We start from the raw sequence: 23006 nt of genomic DNA, 5'->3' as shown, positions 1-23006 counted from the left end.
GAGGATGGCCCAAGTGATTGGGCCCTGCACCCCATGGGAGACCAGGAGAAGCACCTGGTTCCTGGCTCCTGCCATCGGATCAGCACGGTGCGCCGGCCGCAGCGTGCCGGCCGCGGCGGCCATTGGAGGGTGAACCAACGGCAAAGGAAGACCTTTCTCTCTGTCTCTCTCACTGACCACTCTGCCTGTCAAAAAATTAAAAAAAGGCCGGCGCCGCGGCTCACTAGGCTAATCCTCCGCCTAGCGGCGCTGGCACACCGGGTTCTAGTCCCGGTCGGGGCGCCGGATTCTGTCCCGGTTGCCCCTCTTCCAGGCCAGCCCTCTGCTGTGGCCAGGGAGTGCAGTGGAGGATGGCCCAGGTGCTTGGGCCCTGCACCCCATGGGAGACCAGGAAAAGCACCTGGCTCCTGGCTCCTGCCATCGGATCAGCGCGGTGCGCCGGCCGCAGCGCGCCGGCCGCGGCGGCCATTGGAGGGTGAACGAACGGCAAAGGAAGACCTTTCTCTCTGTCTCTCTCTCACTGTCCACTCTGCCTGTCAAAAAAAAAAAAAAAAAAAAAAAAAAAAAAAAAATTAAAAAAAAAAAGAAAATGTAAAATTTTATTTTTTTAATTGACAATGTTGCATATTTGTAGGATATACTGTGTGATTTTTAAAGATTTGTTTATTTATTTGAAAAGTGGAATTATAGAGAGGGAGACTCAGAGAGAGAGAGAGGTCTTCCATCTACTGGTTCATTCCCCAAATGGCCACAATGGCTGGGGTGGGGCCAGGCAGAAGCCAGAAGCCAGGAGCTTCTTCCAGGTCTCCCACATGGGTGCAGGGGCCCAAGGACTTGAGCCATCTTCTGCTGCTTTCCCAGGTGCATCAGCAGGAAGCTGGATGGGAGGTGGAGCAGCCGGGACTGGAACTGGCCCCCATATGGGATGCCAGCTCAGCACATAACTTCATCTGCTATGCCACAATGCCAGCCCCTAATGTTTGACATTTTGATGTATTATTTACATATATATATATATGTATATATTCAGCAATGATTCAGTTAGGTTATGAGGTGATTGAGTTAGGATTGTTAACGTGGCCATCATCTCGCCTACTGAAGATTTTTTTTATGAGAGAAATAAATTCCATTATTTATTTATGTATTTGAAAGGCACACACAGAGAGTCCTTCCATCCATTGATTTGCTCCCTAAATGCCCACAACAGCTGAGGTTGGGCCAGGCTGAAAGCAGGAGCTGAGACCTCCATCTGGGTCTCCCGTGCGGGTGGCAGGGACCCAAGTACTCAGGCCATTATATGCTGCCTCCTAAGATCAACATGTGCAGGAAGCTGGAATCAGAAGCAGAGTTTGGATTCGAACCCAGGCACTCTACCATGGGATGCAGGTATCCCAAACAGTGCCTTAACCACTGCACCAGTTTTGAAATGTAGAATACAGCCGGCGCCGCAGCTCACTAGGCTAATCCTCCGCCTGTGGCGCCGGCACACCGGGTTCTAGTCCCGGTCGGGGCGCCGGATTCTGTCCCGGTTGCCCCTCTTCCAGGCCAGCTCTCTGCTGTGGCCTGGGAGTGCAGTGGAGGATGGCCCAGGCTGTTGTGGCCATCCGGGGAGTGAACCAGGAGATGGAAGATCTCGCGCTCTCTCTCTCTCCACCTCCTCCCTGTCATTCTGCCCTTCACATTAATAAATACAGCTTAAAAATTTTTTTCACCAACATAAACCCATCTTTTAACTGCATTCCACAAACTTGTTGAAGTAACTATGTTTTATAAAACATAGTTTTATACCTCAAAATTCAACTTCAACTCAAAGAGGAATCGTTAAAAATTGCATGAAGCAGAATCCTAGAAAGATTTTGGAAAATATGACTCATACATTTGTTTATTGCTTAAGCCCCAGGCTGACGGCTAAGCAAACCCTCGCAAATTCGCCCCCACAGGGTAGTGACAGGAGGGCTGCTATAAAGGCTAAGATACCACCTGTGTCCTGTATCAGAGCTCAATCCCCAGCCCTGGCTCCTGACTCCAGCTTCCTGATAATGCTCACTCTGGGAGGCAGCCGCGACGGATCAAGTGATTGGCCCCTGCCTCCCACCTGCGAGAGTTCGATCAAGTTCTGGGCTCTGGCTTTGGCCTGGCCATTGCGGGTGTTTGGAGAGTGAATCAGCAGAAGAGAGCACCCTCTCTCTCTCAAACAAATAAATCAAAGTTTTAAGAAAAGAGATGCCTCACTTTCAAAATGTATTTAAAAAGTCTCTGAAAATGTTTAGGATTTGAAAGTTTAAAAAAAAAAAAAAAAGAAAGAAAACTCGAGGGGAAAGTGTGCAAAGACTGAGCACTCAACCCATTTCTGAGCCTTGGGCATCGTGGAGGCAAACACTGGCTGAGCAAAACACGCAGCCACGCTGGGAGGACCAGCACCGTGACTGTGAATTTCCTGAGTCTGTGGGGGGGGGGTACACAGGAGCTCAGTGACTGTGAATTTCCTGAGTCTGTAAGGGGGGAGGGGGTACACAGGAGCTCAGTGACTGTGAATTTCCTGAGTCTGTAGGGGGGGGTACACAGCTCAGTGACTGTGAATTTCCTGAGTCTGTGGGGGGGGGTACACAGCTCAGTGACTGTGAATTTCCTGAGTCTGTAGGGGGGTACACAGGAGCTCAGTGACTGTGAATTTCCTGAGTCTGTGGGGGGGGTACACAGGAGCTCAGTGACTGTGAATTTCCTGAGTCTGTAGGGGGGGTACACAGCTCAGTGACTGTGAATTTCCTGAGTCTGTGGGGGGGGGGTACACAGCTCAGGGACTGTGAATTTCCTGAGTCTGTGGGGGGGGGTACACAGCTCAGTGACTGTGAATTTCCTGAGTCTGTGGGGGGGGGTACACATCTCAGTGACTGTGAATTTCCTGAGTCTGTAAGGGGGGGGGGTACACAGCTCAGTGACTGTGAATTTCCTGAGTCTGTGGGGGGGGGGGTACACAGCTCAGTGACTGTGAATTTCCTGAGTCTGTGGGGGGGTACACAGCTCAGTGACTGTGAATTTCCTGAGTTTGTAGGGGGGGTACACACTCAGTGACTGTGAATTTCCTGAGTCTGTAGGGGGGGGTACACAGCTCAGTGACTGTGAATTTCCTGAGTCTGTAGGGGGGGTACACAGGAGCTCAGTGACTGTGAATTTCCTGAGTCTGTGGGGGGGGTACACAGCTCAGTGACTGTGAATTTCCTGAGTCTGTAGGGGGGGTACACAGCTCAGTGACTGTGAATTTCCTGAGTCTGTGGGGGGGGGTACACAGCTCAGTGACTGTGAATTTCCTGAGTCTGTGGGGGGGGTACACAGGAGCTCAGTGACTGTGAATTTCCTGAGTCTGTAGGGGGGTACACAGGAGCTCAGTGACTGTGAATTTCCTGAGTCTGTGGGGGGGGGGTACACAGCTCAGTGACTGTGAATTTCCTGAGTCTGTAGCGGGGAGGGGGGGACACAGGAGCTCAGTGACTGTGAATTTCCTGAGTCTGTAGGGGGGGTACACAGCTCAGTGACTGTGAATTTCCTGAGTCTGTGGGGGGGGGTACACAGCTCAGTGACTGTGAATTTCCTGAGTCTGTAGGGGGGGTACACACTCAGTGACTGTGAATTTCCTGAGTCTGTAGCGGGGAGGGGGGGACACAGGAGCTCAGTGACTGTGAAGATTTTTTCCTGGTAACTGAAAATCACTTTTCCTGTAACACTGACACTTGTGGTTTCACGTACTCTGAGTGCTTCCAAATCAGAGATAACGTAAGTTATCAACCCGAGTGCCAGGCTGAAGAACAGGCAACACAGACAGGCGGAGCTGCCCGTGTCCTCACCTGGGTCCTCACCTCCGACTTCAGGCGAGGGGTGGGCGGCACTTTGCCCGTGTCGGGGGCCTGGGTCCTCACCTCGGACTTCAGGGGATGTACATGCCACTTGGGCTTCTTTTCGCCAGGCAAATACTTCCAGGGCTGAGCGAAGTCCCTGGCCCTACGTCAGCTCAACACAGCTTCCAGTGCCTGTGGAGTGCAGCAGCCCAGCCTCGCTTCGGAAAATGAGATGCATTTTCCTCTCATGGGAACTGTGTGATTGCCATGGATGCAGAATGTGGGCGTGGCACCTGGAGCTGTGAACACGTCTGGTGTGTGTGGCCGTGGGGGACAGCTGGCTCCCAGCCCCGGTGGCAGGGCCGCACTGCCCCCACTAGGGTGGGCCTGCAGGCACTGACCTCCCAGAGTCACAGACCTTCCAGAAGCAAAGTGACACACTGCCTGTGTTGGCTGCTGCAGCCACGGGGCCGTGTGTTCACTGACGAGAAGGAAGAACGCTCCTGCTCTGGGACACTGGCAGCAGAATTCAAGAGGCAGAACAGAAAATCACTCTTGGTGTTAAAATGCTCGTGTGTGCATAAGACTGGTCTTTGGTGGCAGGTGGCAAAACATGGCAAACTCTGGACCTGAAAGAGCTGGTCAGGTGCTCACAGCGCTGGTCTGCTTTAAATAATTGGGGGGCCAGTGTCGTGGCACAGAGGGTTAAGTCACTGCTTGCAATGCCAGCATCCCATGTGGACACTGGTTTGAGTCTGAGCTGCTCCACTTCCTGCCCAGCTCCCTGCTAATGAGCCTGGGAAGGCAGTGGGAGATGGCCCAAGTGCCTGGGTCCTTTGCACGCATGTGGGAGACCTGGATGGAGCCCCTGGCTCCTGGCTTCAACCTGGATCAGCCCTGGCTGTAGCAGACATTTAGAGAGATGAACCAGCCAATGGAAGATCTCTCTCTCTGTTTCTCCCTGTCTAACTCTGCTTTTCAAAAAGCCTTAGAAGAGAGAGAATTGAATAACATTTAATACAATGAATACATTTAAGGTTACCTAGCCTGGGCTCCTGTAGTATTGAGCTGGTGACTCCTGCTTTCTGGAGAGAAAAATCAGACAAGCCCCTCCGGGAGAAAACGGTGGAGTTCTAGAAGATGACGTTTGCCTCCATGGCCCTTGCATTATTAGCAGTATCCTGACAGATATAGAAACTACTATTAACCAACCATCAATGATGGGATTTGATTTCAGGAATAAAAACATGCGCACTCAGTGACTCAAACATATCAGGACAGGTGTGATTATTCCCTGAAACTGAGGGGTGTACAGTCACAAAGGCAAGACTTCAGCGGGACACCTGTGCCATACTGGTTGTATGAGCATGTTACATTTCAAAAGCAAAATCTAATACTATGTTTAAAAGCCAAGTTTCTAGCGCATTGGGTTGTGTTCAAATTCAGCAGAGAGGTACTGGTATTGTGGTGCAGTGGGTAAAGTCATTGCCTGAAACACCAGTATCCCCTATGCACACCAGGTCATGTCCTGGCTGCTCCACTTCCTTTTTTTTTTTTTTTTTAAAGATCATTTATTTATTTGAAAGTCAGAGTTACACACAGAGAGAAGGAGAGGCAGAGAAAGAAAGAGAGAGAGAGAGAGAGAGGTCTTTCATCTGTTGGTTCACTCCCCAAATGGCCGCAATGGCTGGAGCTGTGCCGATCTGAACCCAGGAGCCAGGAGCTTCCTCTGGGTCTCCCACGTGGGTGCAGGGGCTCAAGGACTTGGGCCATCTTCTGCTTTCCCAGGCTGTCGCTCCCCCTCTTCGTGGAGGAATGACACTAAACCCTGCCTAGGCTTCATATCCGAGTCACGGCACCATTATGTCGCTCCCCGTCTTCGTGGAGGAACGACACAGGACCCTGCGCTGTTCTTTTGTCTGCTCGGCCCTTCCCGGGTTTGCTGCTGGTTCTTCCCGGGTTGGCTACCGTCCCTTCCACCTCCGTGGAAGGGCAGTTCCCCCTGCCACTTTCCCCACTTTCGCGGGGGAGCGGCACACCGCCGGCCGGCTCTCTCGGGGGCTGCACAGCTGTTCCTTCAGATAGATGTTCCTGGTGCATGTTGTCTCTCTCCTCCTTTATAGTCCTCTTCCGCCAATCCCAACTCTGCTACCCATACGCCGAGTACGCTGCTCTCCTCCAATCAGGAGCAGGTCCTACAGTTTATTGGTTGAACTGGAGGCAGCTGTGTAGAAGTTGTTACTCCCTTCTCAGCGCCATATTGTGGGAGAGCAGATGCATAGAATAAGTCTTAATTCCAGTAACTTAGTCTAGTCCGAGTTGCTCCCAGTTGCTCCCCACACCAGGCTATAGCAGAGAGCTGGATCGGAAGTGGGGCTGCTCCAATTCCGATCCAGCTCCCTGCTAATGTACCTGGGAAAGCAGTGGAAGACAGCTCAAGTGTTTGGCCCCCTGCACCCACATGGATGGAGCTCCTGGCTTTGGTTGGTCCAGCCCTGGCCATTGCAGCCATTTGGGGAGTGAACCAGAGGATGTAAGATTGATCTCTCTCCCTCTCCTTCTCCTTCTCCCTCCCTCCCTCCCTCCCTCCCTCCCTCTCTCTCTCTCTCTGTCTCTCTCTCTCCCTCTCTCTCTCTGTGACCATGCCTTTCAAATAAATACATCTATACATTTTTTTAAAAAAAGAAGAGCTATGTATTATCATTGATTAGTAACAAGATTATCTAACAGGGGCTGGCACTGTTAAATCTGGTTAAATCTCCGTTCTGTGGTGCCAGCATCCCATATGGGTGCCGGTTCACGTCCCAGCTGCTCCACTTCTGATCCAGCTCTCTGCTGTGGCCTGGGAAAGCAATGGAAGATGCCCAAGACCTTGGGCCCCTGCACCCGAGTGGGAGACCCAGAAGAAGCTCCCAGCTCCTGGCTTCGGACTGGCCCAGCTCCAACCATTGCAGCCACTTGGAGAGTGAACCAGCAGATGGAGACCTCTCCCTCTCCCAGGATTCTTCCTGGCACATACAGGCACGCTGCTCACTGAGGGTCACCTGTTGCCAAGAAAGACCTGCGTAATGCGGGGCTGTTCAACCTGGGGATTCAGCTGCTAACTCTTCCCAGCTGTAGCCCCTTTTCCTGCTCTCACCAGCTGCTCTCCGTCTGAAAGGGTGCACGGGTCGGACACCACATGTACAGACTTGTCAGTGATATGACACCTGCCAAACTCGTATGGGAGAGGGGAGGACAATGATAAAACTTGGGCTGAAGCCATGAGGCCCGGACAGCAGCTTTACTGGCCTGCGGGCCTCCTGTGTGCAGCCACCTGCAGGCTGGCGAGGTCCACACCGCAGGCGCAGCCCAGCACCGGGCACTTAGTTTGCGAGCCAAGACTTTGAGCTGCGCCACGTTCTGTTGGGCTCTGGAGCTGGGGAACGCGTTGTTCCCTGTGTCTGAGAAACCCGCTCCTTCTTGCCCCTTTTCTACCTGACTACTTCCTGCTCACCCCTGAGCTCTCACCTTAAATACTGTGACTTCTGGGAGCCCACTTGACAAGGCTGGGTGCACCTGGCTCGTGTCCCCTGGACGCTCCCTTGGAGAGTGCTGAGCACGCTGGACTGTGACCCGTAGCGCACTCGTCCACATCCTTTCTTCACTGGCCCAGCTCTGCCTGGCTCACATCTGCACTCCTCAGGTGGAGTAAGTTACCCAAAGACGTTGGCTGCATGGCTGAACACACGACAGCCCAGCCTGCCTCTTTCTAAGCTCATCGTGTGCTCTCAGCCACGGGACCGGCCCCTGTTTGCGTGCAGGGGTCAGAGAAGGCCAGCCATGGCCCTGCAGCCCAGTGGAGCTTCCCAAGCAGCAGAGGTTCTCAGGACATGGGGACCGGGAGCTTGTACGCAGCCTGGAACATCTCAAAACCCTGCCTGCCCAGAACCAGCTGGGAAAGGAGGGTGCGGATGCGCCAAGGAGGAGGAGCTTGGAAATCTCTCTCCCAGACAAGGTGGGGATGATGGCATCTGACCAGACAGCGAGAACCAGAGTCCAACAAGGATGAGGACAGAGTGTTCCTGGAGGACGACCTCCACGGGGGACCACGAAGCCGCCTGCCCTCCTGGGCACTGAGCAGGGAATTGCGCACAGAATTGGGCGGGGCCAGGAAACATCTCCACCAACTAGGTGCCCTTGCTTCTCTGATCCTGGGCAGCAGCTTCAACTTAACCAAGCCAAGGGCGATCCTGGGTGAGCCAGGGAGAGAATCTGACCCAAGGGAGCGAGTCAGGAGCAACAGGGAGGGCTACAGGCAGGTGCGTGCAGTGTGTGAGACCCACGTGAGACAAGACAAGAGCTGACACAGCAGCCAGCACTGCCTCTCCAGCGCAGAGCTGGCCGGAGACGCGGGCGCTCTGCCTGTTCCCGACCCGCAAACTGGGCTGGAACACTTGCAAAGACTCCCCGCGCTCCCCAGAGCCCTTGTTCCTTATGAAGTCTGCTGTACCCGCCTCATCAATTACCAGGAAGGAATGAATGCAACTCAACCCAGAACAAAGGAAAAGAATAACCCCGCCGATTCTCCACCTGGGGACACAGCAGCAGCCACCATCGGGACAGGTGGGGCAGCTCTCCCTCCTCTGCCCCCCCAGCCCCGCCTCCTGGGAGTCTGGGCCGCCGAGCCCTATCCCCGCCTCAGCCTGAGCTGTGACTGGGGCTGGGCAGCTCCTGGCCCTCCGTGTCCCCCTGACCAGGGAGGACTCAGTGCGGGGACAGCCCGAGGTTCGTCGGACAAGGAAGTTACCTCCTCGGCCTTCACTGGCAGCGGGCTTCACCTGGATCGGACGGTTCATCTGAAAGACATCAGGCCGACACCCCGCTCAGCGTCCAGCAGCGTCCAGCGCCACCGCCCGGTCCCGGTCCCGCACACCATCCATCCCCACTTCCTGGGACCTGAGCCCCTGCCCCTCCGCACTCCAGTGGCAAGGCAGGGTGGCGTGGGCGGCCCAAGAGGTCCTCCTGCTGGGCTCTGGGCAGGGACCCCATGAGGCCCGTCTCCCCCTGGCTCCTGGGTTTACTCAAAGGCTTTTAGGGAAAGGAGTTGGATGGGAGGGCAGACTTGCTACCACAGCTTAGGGTTTGTGTCTGAAACTGAAGACACAGAGGCGTGCTGTTTGGATGAGAAACCTGGGAACCAGTCAGGGCCGCCCCCCACAGCGCTGTGCCTGACAGCTGTGTGACGGCGGCCGAGCCCACACCCAGGCGCCTGCACCCGTCTCCACACACGCCCCCACCCTGCCCGGGCTCCCCTGCGTGAGGATGCTCTGCCCACCCTGCTTGGAAGGTGGCCCCCGCACCCACAGCCTCAGCCCCATCTGCACGGGGATGACTCAGCTCTGCGTCTCCAGCCATGTCCTCCCTCCTGGCTGCAGACCCTTGTTCTCGCTGCCTGCTGGACACCCCATTAGCATCTCTGGCCGGCACGTCCACTCTACACAACCGGACCAGAGCTCATGTTTGAACTGGTCCTCCCAGTCACCCCAGCGCGTCCTGGCCAGCAGCTCCACTTCTCCCTCCTCCCCACCCTGGGGTCCCGACCAGGTTCACCCTTTAGTTCAAGGGTTCCCCGGTCAGGGCTGGTGAGAATCGCCTGGGTACCACGGGGAAGCCACATCAGATGCTTAGGTTGGGGCTATAACGTGGAGGCGCTCCTAGGTGACTGTAACAGCCCCCCAGTGCCCTCCCCCCACCCTGGGTGGATTCAGGATGAACCCCATCTCACCTTCCTCTCATGGGTGTGGTGGGGAGCACATGAGGTAATGGGGACGCAAAGGTAAACTGCCAGGAGCTGGGTGCGTGGGGAGTGAGGAGGCACTGACGGGGGAGGAGAGCACACCGGCCTCCCCGGCCACGGAGGAAGGGGCACTGCTGCCCACCTGGCCTGAGCAGCTGACGGGGTGACCCCCGCCCCTCAGGAAACGCACGGCTTCTGCGCCAATCAGGGACCACTCCATCCCCTACCAGTGCGCTAGTTGCCGAGACAACAGGCAGCTTCCTGTTACCATAGCCACAAGTGCTACCCGGTAACCATGGTAACGCCCTGGCAGTCACAGTTGAGCAATTTCCTCTGGATCAGATTTGGGGTGGGAGGGTTTGGGGAGGACATATCTTAAAAAAAAAAAAAAAAAGGAAGGGAGAACAGGCCAAGCCTGAACCAGCACAATGCCCCTCCCACCCAGGCTGGGCCACACCCACTGCTGGTGGTGTGGCAGGCTGTGGGTGGGGGCTACGGCACCCCCAGGACTTGCGCTGAATATGGAGGACACGACAGATAGATGACAAGCAGAGTGAGCTGGACAGGTCTGGGCTGGCCTGGGCAGGGACCAGGACAGAACCCGTCCCTGGGCATGGTCACCTGTGATCACGGAGTGGAGACCGAGAGACAAAGCCACGGGAAGCAGAGACTCAGGGAGTGGAAGAGAAACACAGCGAGGCAGCAGTGGGGAGAGAAAGCGAGAGACAGACTTAGAAAGGTGCAGGAAAGAGGGTGATGGCAGGACATGGGAGGCAGTGGGTGCAGGAGAGGCCGGGAGGAGCCCGACTGGGGAGAGGGAGAAGGGAGAGGGCCGCACGGGCAGCGGCGAGGTGAGCGAGACCATCATTATTTTATTAGTTCTTAAATAGAGCCTGAGAATGAGTCTCTGGAGCCAGGAGTGACAGGCACATCTGACAGCAGCAGTTTCCATGGCAGCGGCCTCCTGCTGGGTCTCCTGGAAGCTGGTGCTCCTGGTGCCTGGAGTCGACCCCCTTCCACCTCCCACCCACTGCACCCACCTCTGGTGGACAGAGGCACCCAGTGGCACACACACACACACACACACACACACACCTGGGCCTGGCCGGGCCTGGGCCTCAAGGCTGATGGCCTCGGCCTCCTGGACTCTGTGATGAGCCGGGGGCTGGGCCTCGCAGGGAGATGGCGAGAGACTGGAGAGGCCCAGGCTCCCAGACACCAGGTGGTGAGCGGCCCCCGCGCCACGCCCCTCTCCAGTCACTTTCCACACATCGTCTCTACGTCCTTCCAACAGCACGGTCATCCTGCTGCCCCCACTTTACAGACAGAGAAGTGGAAGCTGAGGGAGGTGAGCTCACTTGTCTAAGGCCACGTGGCAGGCCAGTGGCCAAGGGCGTGACTCCCGGACTTCTAACACTGAAGCACAGACAAGGAGGCAGGGAGGGGCCAGGATGAGCTAGGGGGAGGTGCCCAGCAGGTGGACAGGCTGACGCAGGAAGCCAAGGGGGACCTCGGCCCCTGAGTATTGGGGCCACTGAGAGAGGTGGGGCTGGCAGCTGAGCACTGTGGTAGGCTGGGGCTGTGGACTTAAGTCCAGGCTCTATCCCTGGAAACTTCTTTAAGGCTCGGAGGCTCAGTATCCACAGTGTTTTGTAAAACAAGCAATCAGCCGGCGCCGCGGCTCACTAGGCTAATCCTCTGCCTTGCGGCGCCAGCACACCGGGTTCTAGTCCCGGTCGGGGCGCCTGATTCTGTCCTGGTTGCTCCTCTTCCAGGCCAGCTCTCTGCTGTGGCCAGGGAGTGTAGTGGAGGATGGCCCGGGTGCTTGGGCCCTGCACCCCATGGGAGACCAGGAGAAGTACCTGGCTCCTGCCATTGGATCAGCGCGGTGCGCTGGCTGCAGTGCGCCGGCCGCGGCGGCCATTGGAGGGTGAACCAACGGCAAAAGGAAGACCTTTCTCTCTGTCTCTCTCTCTCACTGTCCACTCTGCCTGTCAAAAAATAAAAAAACAAAAACAAAAACAAGCAATCATAAGCTGACCTTCCCGGGTTGTGGTGAAAATGACAATGGCTACAGCCTAGCAGGTGCACCAGACCCATAAGCTCCGTCTTTGCTGTTTGTTTTACGGAAGGATGTGGAACTAAAGGGAGGGCAGGGGCTATCAGGGAGCAGCTGTGCAAGCCACACCACAGAATCTCGACTTTGTTGCTTTTCCAAAGTCATGGGTTTAAGGGACGAAGGAGCCAGTCAGTTCTGTTTGATGAGGGATCCAGTGAGTTGTCACCGTGCTGGGTGAGGACTGGAGAGGAGACAGGAAGACCCCAACACAGGCAGGCAGTGAGGGTGACATGGTCCCGGGCAGAAGGGAGTGGACAGAGGCTGTGCTGGGAGGAATTAACTGGGCCAAGTTCTACCAGGCGGTGAGAGGATGGTGGCCGATTTTCAGATTTATGGTATGGGAGCTGGGGAAGGGGCGGTGGGAGTGGAGGAACCCACGGGGGTGAGGACAGAGCAGAGCGCCCAGCTCTGCACCTCAGCCCAGCAGGGCAGGGCCCTGGGCTCATTCAGGAGGACTCCTAGGGTTTGGACAGGCCCCGTGCGGCTCGGGGAGAAAGTGCCCACACAGGTAGCTGGGCTAGCCCGGCCCTGCCTCGTCCTCCCACCACCAGGGGGCGGATGTGAGTGGGCCAAGCGAATCAGAGGCTCAGGACTTGTGGGAATTCAGGTGAGCACCTGTTCTCCTGAGAGTTTCTCAGGTGGAGCCCAGGCCGGTAGGAGAGGCGAGCACCACCTGCTGCAGGCAATGCAGGGGGATGCCTGGCGGCCCCTCCGACCCGGTGGGCAGAAGGGAAAGCAGACCCCACCCCAACTCCTGCTTCGGTCATCTGAAACACTGCCTTCAGTCTTAGCATTGCCTCCTCCCTGCTCTGTCCCAGTGCCAACGACTCCAGGAAAGGAGACCTCCTCGGAATGGCCAAGAGACTGTCGGCAGGGCTGGGAGAGGCGGCACGAGGGGCAGAGAGAAGGCAGTGGCACCGGGGCTGGTGCTGTGGCACAGCGGGTTGAGTCGCCACCTGCGATGCTGGCGGCCCATACCAGTGCCGGTTTAAGTCCCGGCTGCTCTATTTCTGGTACAGCTCCCAGCTAAGGCGCCTGGGAAGCAGCGGAGGATGGCCCAAGGGCTTGGGCCTCTGCCACCCACGTGGGAGACCAGGATGGGGTTCTAGGCTCCTGGTTTTGGCCTGGCCCAGGTTTGGCCATTGTGGCCATTTGGGGACAGATCTCTCTCTTCCTCCCTCTCCCACTCCATCTCCCTCTATAACTCTGCCTTTCAAATAAATTAATTAAAAAAAAAAAAGGCAACATCATCATTGCTGTGCCTACGTCCCCCTCCTCTATTCGATCCAGCCAAGCCCCATTGCTTCTGGGATCTGCACGAACACCTCCAAGTAGCTCTTGTCCTCCTTCCCTGCCCTGGCCTGCCCTGGCCAGCTCTGGCCAGCACCATCGCTCACCTGCCCCCAAGCAGCACAGTCCCGAGGGCTCACCCTGCCTGCAAGGCCTCCTCCCCGCGTGGTCTCTTCCAACCAGCCCCCTCCCCTTCCCTGCTTCCTTGAGCCCCCGCCTCCCCCAACGCAAGCCTCCCAAATGGCCAAAACTGCTGGGTCTCGCTGGCCCTGCTCCCACCACACACAGCCCTCTCTGCTCCCGGCGGCCCAGCCATGCCTGTGGACGCCTTCCCTGCCAGCTCTCCCACTCCAGAGCTTCAGAAGTGGACTTCAGGGGCTGGCGCTGTGGTGCAGCGGGTAAAGCCACCACCTGCAGCGCCAGCCTCCCGTATGAGCACTGGTTCAAGTCCTGGCTACTCCACTTGCAATCCAGCTCCCTGCTAACGCGCCTGGAAAGCAGCGGAGCACGGTCCAAGTGCTTGGGCCCCTGCACCCACGTGGGAGACTCAGATGAAGCTCCTGGCTCCTGGCTGTGGCCTGGACTTCTAGACCCTCAGATACGAGGAAACATGACCGTGACCTCACTCCGTCCTCTCCCTCCTGCTCCTCATGCTGTTCCAAGTCCCACACACAAACCCCAGGGAGGTACAGAGGGTGCTTCGGTGCTGACTCGCGCTGAGCGCTGAGCAGAACACCCGGTGCCTTTGTGTGAACCACAGAAGGGCGCCCCCCTGACCTGGGGGTGAATCGCACAGAGCTCGCCCTTCCCCTGGGCTGCCACAGGCCCGCCATAGCGTCCTCGGCTTGGTCCAGCGAGCAGTTGCCCTTCAGCCGCCACTTGCCCTCCGCCTGGGAGCCGCTGTGTGCGTGCACCACCTGCAAAGCCAATGCAGCCCGTCTCCCCCGACTGCGACGGGGCAGGCTTCCTGCGGAAGGGAGGCAGGGAGCAGGGAGACAGGCAGAGGGCAGCCTCACCTCCAGGGGGGTTCTGGAACCTGCAGTGAGGCTGGAAGGAGCTGCGGCCTCACGGGGCAGAGACCGGGGCAGGAGGGGTGGGTAAAAAGAGCAGGAGAAGAGGTCCGGGGGGTGGGGGCACAAAGGCTGAGGCTCAGAGGAAGTCCTGTAGGGAGCCGAACGTTGACAGGTGACAGAGGGGGTGGGGAGGAGGTCACAGTCCCAGCAGACCCCAGGAGATGTCCCCTGGGGTCCTGGCTGTGCCCTTCCAGGCTGAGCCAGGCTTTCCTGGTCCTGAGGGGACAACCTTGCTGATTCCACCGAGTCCCGGTGAAGTCTTGTCTCTGCTTCTCCAGCAGGGGGCAGCTGTGCCCAGGGCCTGCAGAGGTGGGCATCACCCTGGCTTAGCGCTGGGGGGCTGCAGGCTGGGTGCCCCGGCAGGAGCAAAGACCGACGGCACAGACATCACTGGGGCTGGCCGACGCGGCCATCCATTTTCATTTAGGAGACTAATTAAATATTAATCTTTCACTTTGTTAAGTTGGAGGGTGGACAAAGCCGGTCCTGGTCACACCAAGGAAGCCGGGCGTCGCTGGGGCCTGCGGGGGAAGGCAAGGAGGGGCGAGGGCCCCGGTGGTGCCCTCCAGGTGCCCTGGACCTGAAGACCTCCGCTGACTCCAGGCTGGCTCAGGCCACTGTGCAGTGTTCTCGTGAAGGGCCCTGGGGCTGGCTAACAGGGCCCAAAGCTGCGCGACGCCGCCTCCCCTTCTGTGAAGTGGGGGTGCCGGGGTGACCTCTGCTCCCCAGACTGGGATGGTTTGGAGCGTACGCAGTGCCAGCAACAGAGGATTTGATCGGCATTAGGCACTGGTACTAGGTGTCACCTTGCTCCCCCCACGCCCCCAGACATTCTCCCAGTGCTCGGGGGCTTCTCCACCCTCCTCTCAGGTGCCCTCACTTCATGGGGCCCCCCGGCCCCTCATCCACTGTGGCCCTGTGGCTTGTGGAGGGAGGATGGCTTCCTCCCAGAGTTCATCTTGGCTGGTGCAGGGCCTCCCCAGGATACAGTGCGGGCCCCTCAGCCTTGTGCTCAAAGCCCCCTCTACAGACGCTCTCCCCACGGAGCCCCCGGCCTTCCCATCTGTGCCTCCACTGTGCTGTCTGCCTGCCTCGGTGTTCTGGGTGCTGTCTGCCTGTCTCGGTGTTCTGGGTGCTGCCTGCCTGCCTCGCTGTTCTGGGTGCTGTCTGCCTGTCTCACTGTTCTGGGTGCTGTCTGCCTGCCTCGCTGTTCTGGGTGCTGTCTGCCTGCCTCGGTGTTCTGGGTGCTGTCTGCCTGCCTCGCTGTTCTGGGCGCTGTCTGCCTGCCTCGGTGGTCTGGGTGCTGTCTGCCTGCCTCGGTGGTCTGGGTGCTGTCTGCCTGCCTCGCTGTTCTGGGTGCTGTCTGCCTGTCTCGGTGGTCTGGGTGCTGTCTGCCTGCCTCGGTGGTCTGGGTGCTGCCTGCCTGCCTCGGTGGTCTGGGTGCTGTCTGCCTGCCTCGCTGTTTCGGCTCCCGTGGTTAGGTGGATGCTGACCCTCCTCTCCCACCGCCCTGTTCCCACGACCGCTGATGCCACTGCCATCGCCACCACCGGCTACCCTGCACCGAGGGCCTGTGCTCTGCCAGGAACGTGTGCTGTGCGCCTGACACGACTGAGCTCCTTCAGTCTTTCCAACAACCTGAGTCCAGCTTCACAGACTGATCTTGGAGGTAAAGACCCACCCCAGGCCACACAGCTAGCGAGTGGCAGGGCCTGGACGGTCGCCCGGGATTGCCTGACTCATGGCCTGCACGCAGAGTCCGACAGTGGCCATGAGTTGGTGGCGCCTGGCACTGAGCCCCGCCCCGTTCAGTTTCTTTGACTGCATTAAGGCTGGACAGCTCCCAGCATCCCACTGCTGGACAGCTCCGAGCCGGAATGGGCGTCCGCTCCTCGTACTCGTGGTCCTGCTCCTGCCTCCTGGGGACGCCCAGCAGCCCACCCAGCCGCAACTCTACTGAGCTCTTACGCTGCACCAGACGCTGCTGGGCTCCCACCAGTTCATTCTCCCCTGTTCAGGCAGCCGGGTGTTGGTTTAACCCGCTCCTCACAGATGGTGGAACTGGCTCCACGGTCTACAGTAGCCCCAGTGTAGACAGTGCACCATGCGTATCCTCTCTGCATATTCTTTAAAACATATATAGAAACTTAGGCACTTTGCTGACTATTTTCTAAACTTTCAAAAGCAGTTTGTGAAACCTAATATTTATTTGTATGTTAACATTTTTCCAATTGATTCCCTATGTAGACTTAATTATAAAACTTGAATACTTCCAGACTTAATCCACTTATAAATAACATATTTCTTCAGACTAGCTTCTTAGAACACTGGCCTCTGTGAGGTATGTACTGTGCAATAACCGATTCATTTTCTGAGAGCTTGAAGCAACCAATGATTTTCCCTGCACTGCTGCTTGTTAGCGTCACTTCCAAGAAGAAAACTGTTCTGTTGTACAAATTCCTCTGACTTCTTGGGGAGGTTACTAATAGCAGTAGGATAGACTTATATGAGGTTACCTGTAACTACTTAGTGTTCTTACACTGTAAACCTTGTTACTTTTTCCAAGACAAATGTAATTTTATTATAGCTTATGTAGTATTTTTGTTTTGGAAAAATGTGCCTTATGTTAAACACTATGTACCTTTTGCATTGTCCAGACTTCTTTATTCTAAGAACATGTTTCTTCTACTGTGTTGTAGACTAAATAGTAGAATTTCATCAAAATAATAGGGCCTATGACTTGAATGGATAGAATTGAATAAGCTGGTTTTGTTTTTGTCAAAATGGAAGTAATTTAGATTTGTTCTCCTTATACATAAATGCATACATGGTTTTAATTCAAGTTTTAACCAATGAAAACTGTTTTTTTTTTTTAAGGAAAGTGGTTTCCTATTTGGTTTTGTATGTGTTAAATAAATGTGTAAAATAACTAAATGTTATTGGAATTCTTCTTTTAGCATTTATGATTTCCAACTATTGTTTCTTTTTGTGTGACACTTTAATCAAAAGTGGTTGAGATGTTAACAGTGTCTTTGAAAGAATATCTAAAAGGGCCAGCACCGCGGCTCACTAGGCTAATCCTCCGCCTTGCGGCGCCATCACACCGGGTTCTAGTCCCAGTCGGGGCGCTGGATTCTGTCCCGGTTGCCCCTTTTCCAGGCCAGCTCTCTGCTGTGGCCAGGGAGTGCAGTGGAGGATGCCCAAGTGCTTGGGCCCTGCACCCCATGGGAGACCAGGAGAAGCACCTGGCTCCTGCCATTGGATCAGTGTGGTGCGCCGGCCGCAGCGCGCTGGCCGCAGCGGCCATTGGAGGGTGAACCAACGGCAAAGGAAGACCTTTCTCTCTGTCTCTCTCTCTCACTGTCCACTCTGCCTGTCAAAAAAAAAAAAAAAGAATATCCAAAAGGTTTATAAATGTTTGAAATACCACTCAAAGGCTGATTTCTAAAAAAAAAAAAAAAAAAAAACAAAAAAAAAAAAACTGTGTCCAGACACAGAGCTGCAAATGATATGATATGTCTGGGGTTCAAATGCCAGTCTAGGGGTCGGCTCTGTGGCAGAGTGGGTAAAGCTGCCACTTGCAGAACCGGAATCCCATATGGGCGCCAGTTCAAGTCCTGGCTTCTCCACTTCTGATCCAGCTCTCTGCTGTAGCCTGGGAAAGCAGTAGAAGATGGCCCAAGTCCTTGGGCCCCTGCACCCACATGGAAGACCCAGAAGAAGTTCCTGGCTTTGGCCTGGCTCAGCCCTGGCCGTCGTCAGCCATATGGGGAGTGAACCAGTGGATGGAAGATCTCTCTCTCTCTCTCTCTCTCTCTCTCTGCCTCTCTGTAACTCTGCCTTTTAAATAAATAAATAAATAATTTTTAAAAATCCAAGTCTGATAGTCCAGCACCAGAACCCTTAAACTATTACGCACTGACACCTCCCTGTGAATTCTCACTAAATATTCCCAGTCCCCTCAACCACCCCCAGGACAAACTCTGCGTCACCAATCCATCCTGCTCTCCTTCCTGCAGGCTCACAAGCGGACGCAGCCGGCACATCCATCCAAGCAGCTCCCTTGTTCCAGACACATCCCTCCATCCAAGCAGCTCCCTTGTTCCAGACACATCCCTCCATCCAAGCAGCACCCTTGTTCCAGACACATCCCTCCATCCAAGCAGCACCCTTGTTCCAGACACATCCCTCCTTGGACAAGAAAAGGAGGCTTTGAAGCATGACTCGCTCTCGACAAATCCATGCTGGCTCCTAGCAACCACCTCTGCCCACCTCCTGGGCGGGAGACTTCGCTCTGTCCAGCGGTCACCCACACCACTGCTGCCTCTGGTTCGGGCAGCCCACAGGATCACGTGTCCTGAACTTCAGCCGGGTGTGTGGAGGTGGAGGGCAGAGCGCCCCGTGAGTCAGGGACCGCCGGGAGAACCATTGCAGGAAGAGGGCCAGAGGGAAGTGTCACCGAGGACCCCAGGGCTGGGGAAGATGGGTCAGACATGCGACAGGGCCTCTGCCGGACGTAACTGGACACCCGCTCACCCCAGCCACCAAGAGCTCCAGAGGGCATGCCCTCAGCCAAGGAGAGCGATCAGGCTCAGCCCACGGCACTGGCATCTCTCCTCCAGGAGAGGCGGAACAACTAGCCAAGGGTCTTGAGCCCATTTCCCTGAGCCAGGTGGTCCCGGGCATCGGAGGCCCCTCTCCTGGAGGGATGGCTCTGCTTCTCATTCTTGGTCCACCCAGCCCCTCACTGCTGTGGCATGCATAGGGGCCCGAGTCCCAGCCTGAGGGGACCCCCCTCCGAACCTGAACCCAGTACACTTACCCCTGGCAGGGTCTTCTGCTCGTGCAGCGCGCTCTGGGCCTTGAGAGCAGAGTCCCGGGCGCAGTAGGTGAGGAAGGCACAGCCTGAGGAGGAAGAGGCTGGCTCAGGGGGGTCGGGGGCAGTTCCAGAGACCTCCAAACACTATTCTAGGGGAGACGCCATTGAGTGGACAAACCTCAGTCCACTGCCTCCAAGGAGACTTCCCTGCCTCCCATATTCTCTGTGGGAAGCTCTACATGTGCCTTGGGACCTGACCCAGGGTGCCTCTCACTGGTCCTGGCCTGGTGCCCAGGGGACACACGTGGCCAGGCCCAGGCCAATGCCCTCCCAGCCAGCCGTCAGTCCTGCTGGGGTTAAACCTCCCTGGGCGGCTTTGCCTTCTCGTTAATACAGCCTCCCCTGCTGCCTTCCCAGTCTCCCAGGATCGGCCTCCGGTCCTCTCCCAACGGTTTCAGATGGAAAAGAAGGGCTGAGGGCCAAGCCGGGGACCCCACAGCTCCCGCCTCCCATCTCCCTGCCCAGTGTCTGAATCTGGGGAGTAGGCTGATGGCAGGCGTGGGGGAGGACACTGGTTTCAGGGCTTCCTGTGGGTAGGAGCTCAGGGGCCCCCTGACCCTAACAGCGCTCCCAGGGCTTCGACCTAGAGCCTCTGAAAAGACTACCATGCCCCAGCAGAAAATGAGGCAGGGAGGGAGCCTGGGCTCAGCCAGAGTCAGGCCCAGCTCTCGCCTGGCGAATGCCCAAGAAGACATCGAGGCCTCTGGAACGAGACCGCTGAGCTCTCGAGAGCCGGGTAACAAGAAGGATGGTGCCCAGGTCGGGCAGGGGAAGAGCCTGGGTCAGGACTCCCATGAGCTGGGGCTGCCGGACCCGGGGAATCGGGCCTTCAGTGGCCACGTGGGCCTGGCTGGATTCGGACCTTTTCCTAAGGGCCATGGAGAACCACTGGAGGGTTTTGAGCAGGACGGCTGTGTTTTCAAACAGCCTCAGAGTGTGGGGTGGAGGGAAGGGCCCTGGGGAGGGGAACGCGGTTGTGGGAACCCACAGGGCGCTCAATGCAGCCTCGCTGAGCCCCCGGGCAGACTGGTTTTCTGGTGTCTTCTATGCTCCTGCCCTCTGAGGAGGGTGTGTGTGCCCTCTGCTGAGTTAAGGGGTCTAAATTCGCATCACATCCACATGGAAACGGACCCTGGACAGTGAGCCGGGGACGGGGCAGGGGGATTCCTCACCCCCAGGCCGGGTTGTTTTCAAAGCAAGAGGGCTGCCTCCCTCCATGCCCAGCCATCACAAGGGAAGTAACATCACGCCAGCTTTCAGAGGTCACGGCTGCTGGGGAGGGGATGTCGGCCTGGGACCCTCCACGGCTGTCCGGCAAGGGAACACGGCCTTGGAGAGTGGCTGGCTGGGATATCAACCACCAAACACCTGACTGCTTACGTCCTCGCTACCAAGTCATCTCGTGTGACGTCAGAGCTGGGCGGGGGCCTGTCTGAAGGCGCCCTTCGTGGAGCTCCCAGGATAGGGGGTGGGAACACAGGAAGAGGACAGGATGAATGGGAGCTGAGCAGGGAGACAGGGCGGAGGGACCGGCTCAGGGACTGAGCGAGCGGCGTGAGAACGGAGGATTTCCGACACACTTCTGTACTGCACAGCTGCCAGCAGAGACTAGCTGTGCACTTAATCCTAACGGAGCGTGCACACGGTGAGAAAGTTACAGATGGAAGGGCTGGCTAACAGGTCGACAGCTGGAAGGAGTCGGTGGTGTGGTCTCTCCGAGCCCCTTTAACACAGCCCAACCCCGGAGGGTTCCAGCCCTTGCAAACGGGAGTTGGGGCGGGGGGGGGGGGCAAGTTGTGGCTGTCGACACCCCAACTCCCAGCGGCCAGTTAGCCAGGCTCCTTTGGGGAAGATCACGGAGGAGGCATGAGCATGGGCCACCAAAAATCCCAAACCACAGCGCGGCAGGGGGCGAGATCAGGTTGTCTCCCCTTGGGTCCTCTCCCTTCCCTGCCCACACAACACACGTGACCCCGGCTTACTCCAGCCCGGCGCTCCTGTAAACAAGCGCCTGCCCCTGCCTGCTGCGTCCACAGCAGGGAAGGGGTGTGGCCCGCGCCCGCCCCACCCTGGGGGGGCTCCTCTCCCTGGGGAGGAGCACAGGAGGAAGAGGAGGGGTCAGGCGGGAGGAGATGGGCTCCACCTGGGGTGGGGGGCCCGGGGCAGGGACCCAGCGGGCGACAGGGCGGAGGTCGCGGCCCGGCGGGGGGCAGCGGAGTGGCAGCGCGGGGGCCGAGGCTCCTGGGGGCACGCTGGACTTGGGGGGGTCGGCCGGCACGTGGGGCGGGGAGGCCCGGGGCGCACCTTTGTGGAGGCCGGTGAGCCGGTCCTTGAGCACCGTGAGCTCGTAGATGCGGCCGAACTCCTCGAACAGCGGCTTCAGGTCCTGCTCGTCCAGGCCGCGGGGGATCTGCCCCACGAACAGCTTGATGGCGTCGTGGTCCTTCATGGGCACGGCGGGAGCCGGGCTCCGCGCGCCCGCGCCGCTGTCCGCGGTGCTGAAGCCCAGGCGCGGGCCGGGGCCGGCGGGCGGCGCAGAGCCCCCTGGCGCCGCGGCCATGTCCCCGTCCCGCCCGCCGCCCGCGCCCGCGCCCCGCCCTGGACCCGCGCGCGAGGCCGGGCAGGGGGCGGGGCCGCGGCGCGGCCGGGCTGCAGGGGCGGGGCCGCGGCGCGGAGGGGCGGGGCCGGGCGGGGCGGCGGCCGGGACGCCGGGGCCCCTGGCCGGGGTTGCGGCGCGCGCGCGGTGCTCGCTGGACCCCCGCCCGAGCTTGTCCCCGGGCCGAGCCCCCCGACCTCAGCCCCCAGCCCCGCGCTCACTGACGTCAGGCAGCCGACCGCCAGTCTACGCAAGCGATTTGCATAATGAAGGAGCAGCGGCCAATCAGAGGGGGCTCGGCCGCGGCGGGAGGAGCGGCGGGGCTCACGCGCTCCCGGTCGCCATGGCAACCGACCTGCGGCCGCGTCCCGGGCGGCGCGCGAGTCCCGGGGTGCGGGGTTTGGGGGCGCGTGCGGGGCGTGGCGGGGTGTGCGGGGCCGAGCGGGTTCGGCCACACAGGGTTCCGGCAGCGGGGCGTGTCCGCCGGCCAGTGGGAGCGGACCTCGCCCGCCGGGGCTCCTCCGGCCTCTTCCTCTCCCCGAGCCTCCCGCACCTTCGCCCCGCCAGTCCCCGCCGGGCATGGACCCCTCCTCGGACGGCGGGGGCTGCCCGGAGCGCGAATGCGGGGCCGGCGGGAGGTGAGCCTGGGGCCCCGGACTTCGTCAACACGGGCGTTCGCCTCGAGCCCCGTCCACGCACGCTCGCAACGGCCCGCGCGGAAAGCACACGCCAAGGTGTGCTTGCAACATGCCCGGAAGTTGTCAGGGGTCAGGCCCTTGGCACCTGCCTGTCTCCGCGTTCTCGGGATGGTCCAGTGACGTCTGGACACAGTGGCAGTAAAGATGATTTTTACATCATATATTCCGTCAAGTTTTCTCTGGCTGCTTTCAGAGAAGTTGCTGTTGTACTGCTTGTAATGCAGGGGCGGAGGTGAGGGAGTGTGGCTTTATTGTCTAAAAACACAAACTCTTGTCCCTGGACGGTTCCAAGAAACTGCTCGGGAGCAGCCATGTGCAAGTTCAGGAACGCGGAGATTTTTAAAAAAGTTCTCTCCCTCAGGGAGAAGTTATTCCATGTTATTGGTTGATTACCGAGTGGCCTACAAGGACATGCACTTTTTTTTTTTTTTAAGATTTATTTATTTGAAAGACTTACACAGAGAGAAGACAGGGAGACACACACAAACACACACACACACACACAGGTGGGGGGGGGAGGGCTTCCATCTGCTGGTTCACTCCCCAATTGGCTGCACCGATTGGAGCTGTGCTGATCCAAAGCCAGGAGCCAGGAGCTTCTTCCAGATCTCCCACGCAGGTGCAGGGGCCCAAGGACTTGGGCCATCTTCTACTGCTACCCCAGGCCATAACAGAGAGCTGGATCGGAAATGGAGCAGCTGGGATTCGAACCGGTGCCCACAGGGGATGCCGGCGCCTC

General features: G+C 57.9%; 1 protein-coding gene across 14 annotated transcripts in view; it reads right to left on the bottom strand.

Moving 5' to 3' along the window:
* Positions 1-21587, bottom strand: part of CELF6 (CUGBP Elav-like family member 6) — a 31516-nt gene extending 9929 nt beyond the window's left edge. For 5 of the 14 annotated variants that reach the window (XR_011381110.1, XR_011381111.1, XR_011381112.1 and 2 more), the window contains exons 1-3: positions 21278-21587; positions 18917-18999; positions 8623-8671 (exon numbers count right to left, since the gene is read on the bottom strand). Coding sequence is in view for 8 of the 14 variants with exons in the window: in XM_051821787.2 (XP_051677747.1) it covers positions 8623-8671; positions 18917-18999; positions 21278-21533 (388 nt within the window). In the remaining 6 variants the exon portion in view is untranslated. The remainder of the gene's footprint in view (positions 1-8622; positions 8672-18916; positions 19000-21277) is intronic. The other 9 variants (XM_051821789.2, XM_051821791.2, XM_051821792.2 and 6 more) reach the window with 5 other exon arrangements.
* Between the last annotated feature and the right edge of the window lie 1419 nt (positions 21588-23006).

This window comes from Oryctolagus cuniculus, chromosome 12, assembly GCF_964237555.1.
Source record: "Oryctolagus cuniculus chromosome 12, mOryCun1.1, whole genome shotgun sequence".
In the NCBI taxonomy this organism is placed as follows: Eukaryota; Metazoa; Chordata; class Mammalia; order Lagomorpha; family Leporidae; genus Oryctolagus; species Oryctolagus cuniculus.
The sequence above is the reverse complement of the archived record's forward strand: the minus strand, read 5'-3'. Positions and strand labels throughout refer to the sequence as shown.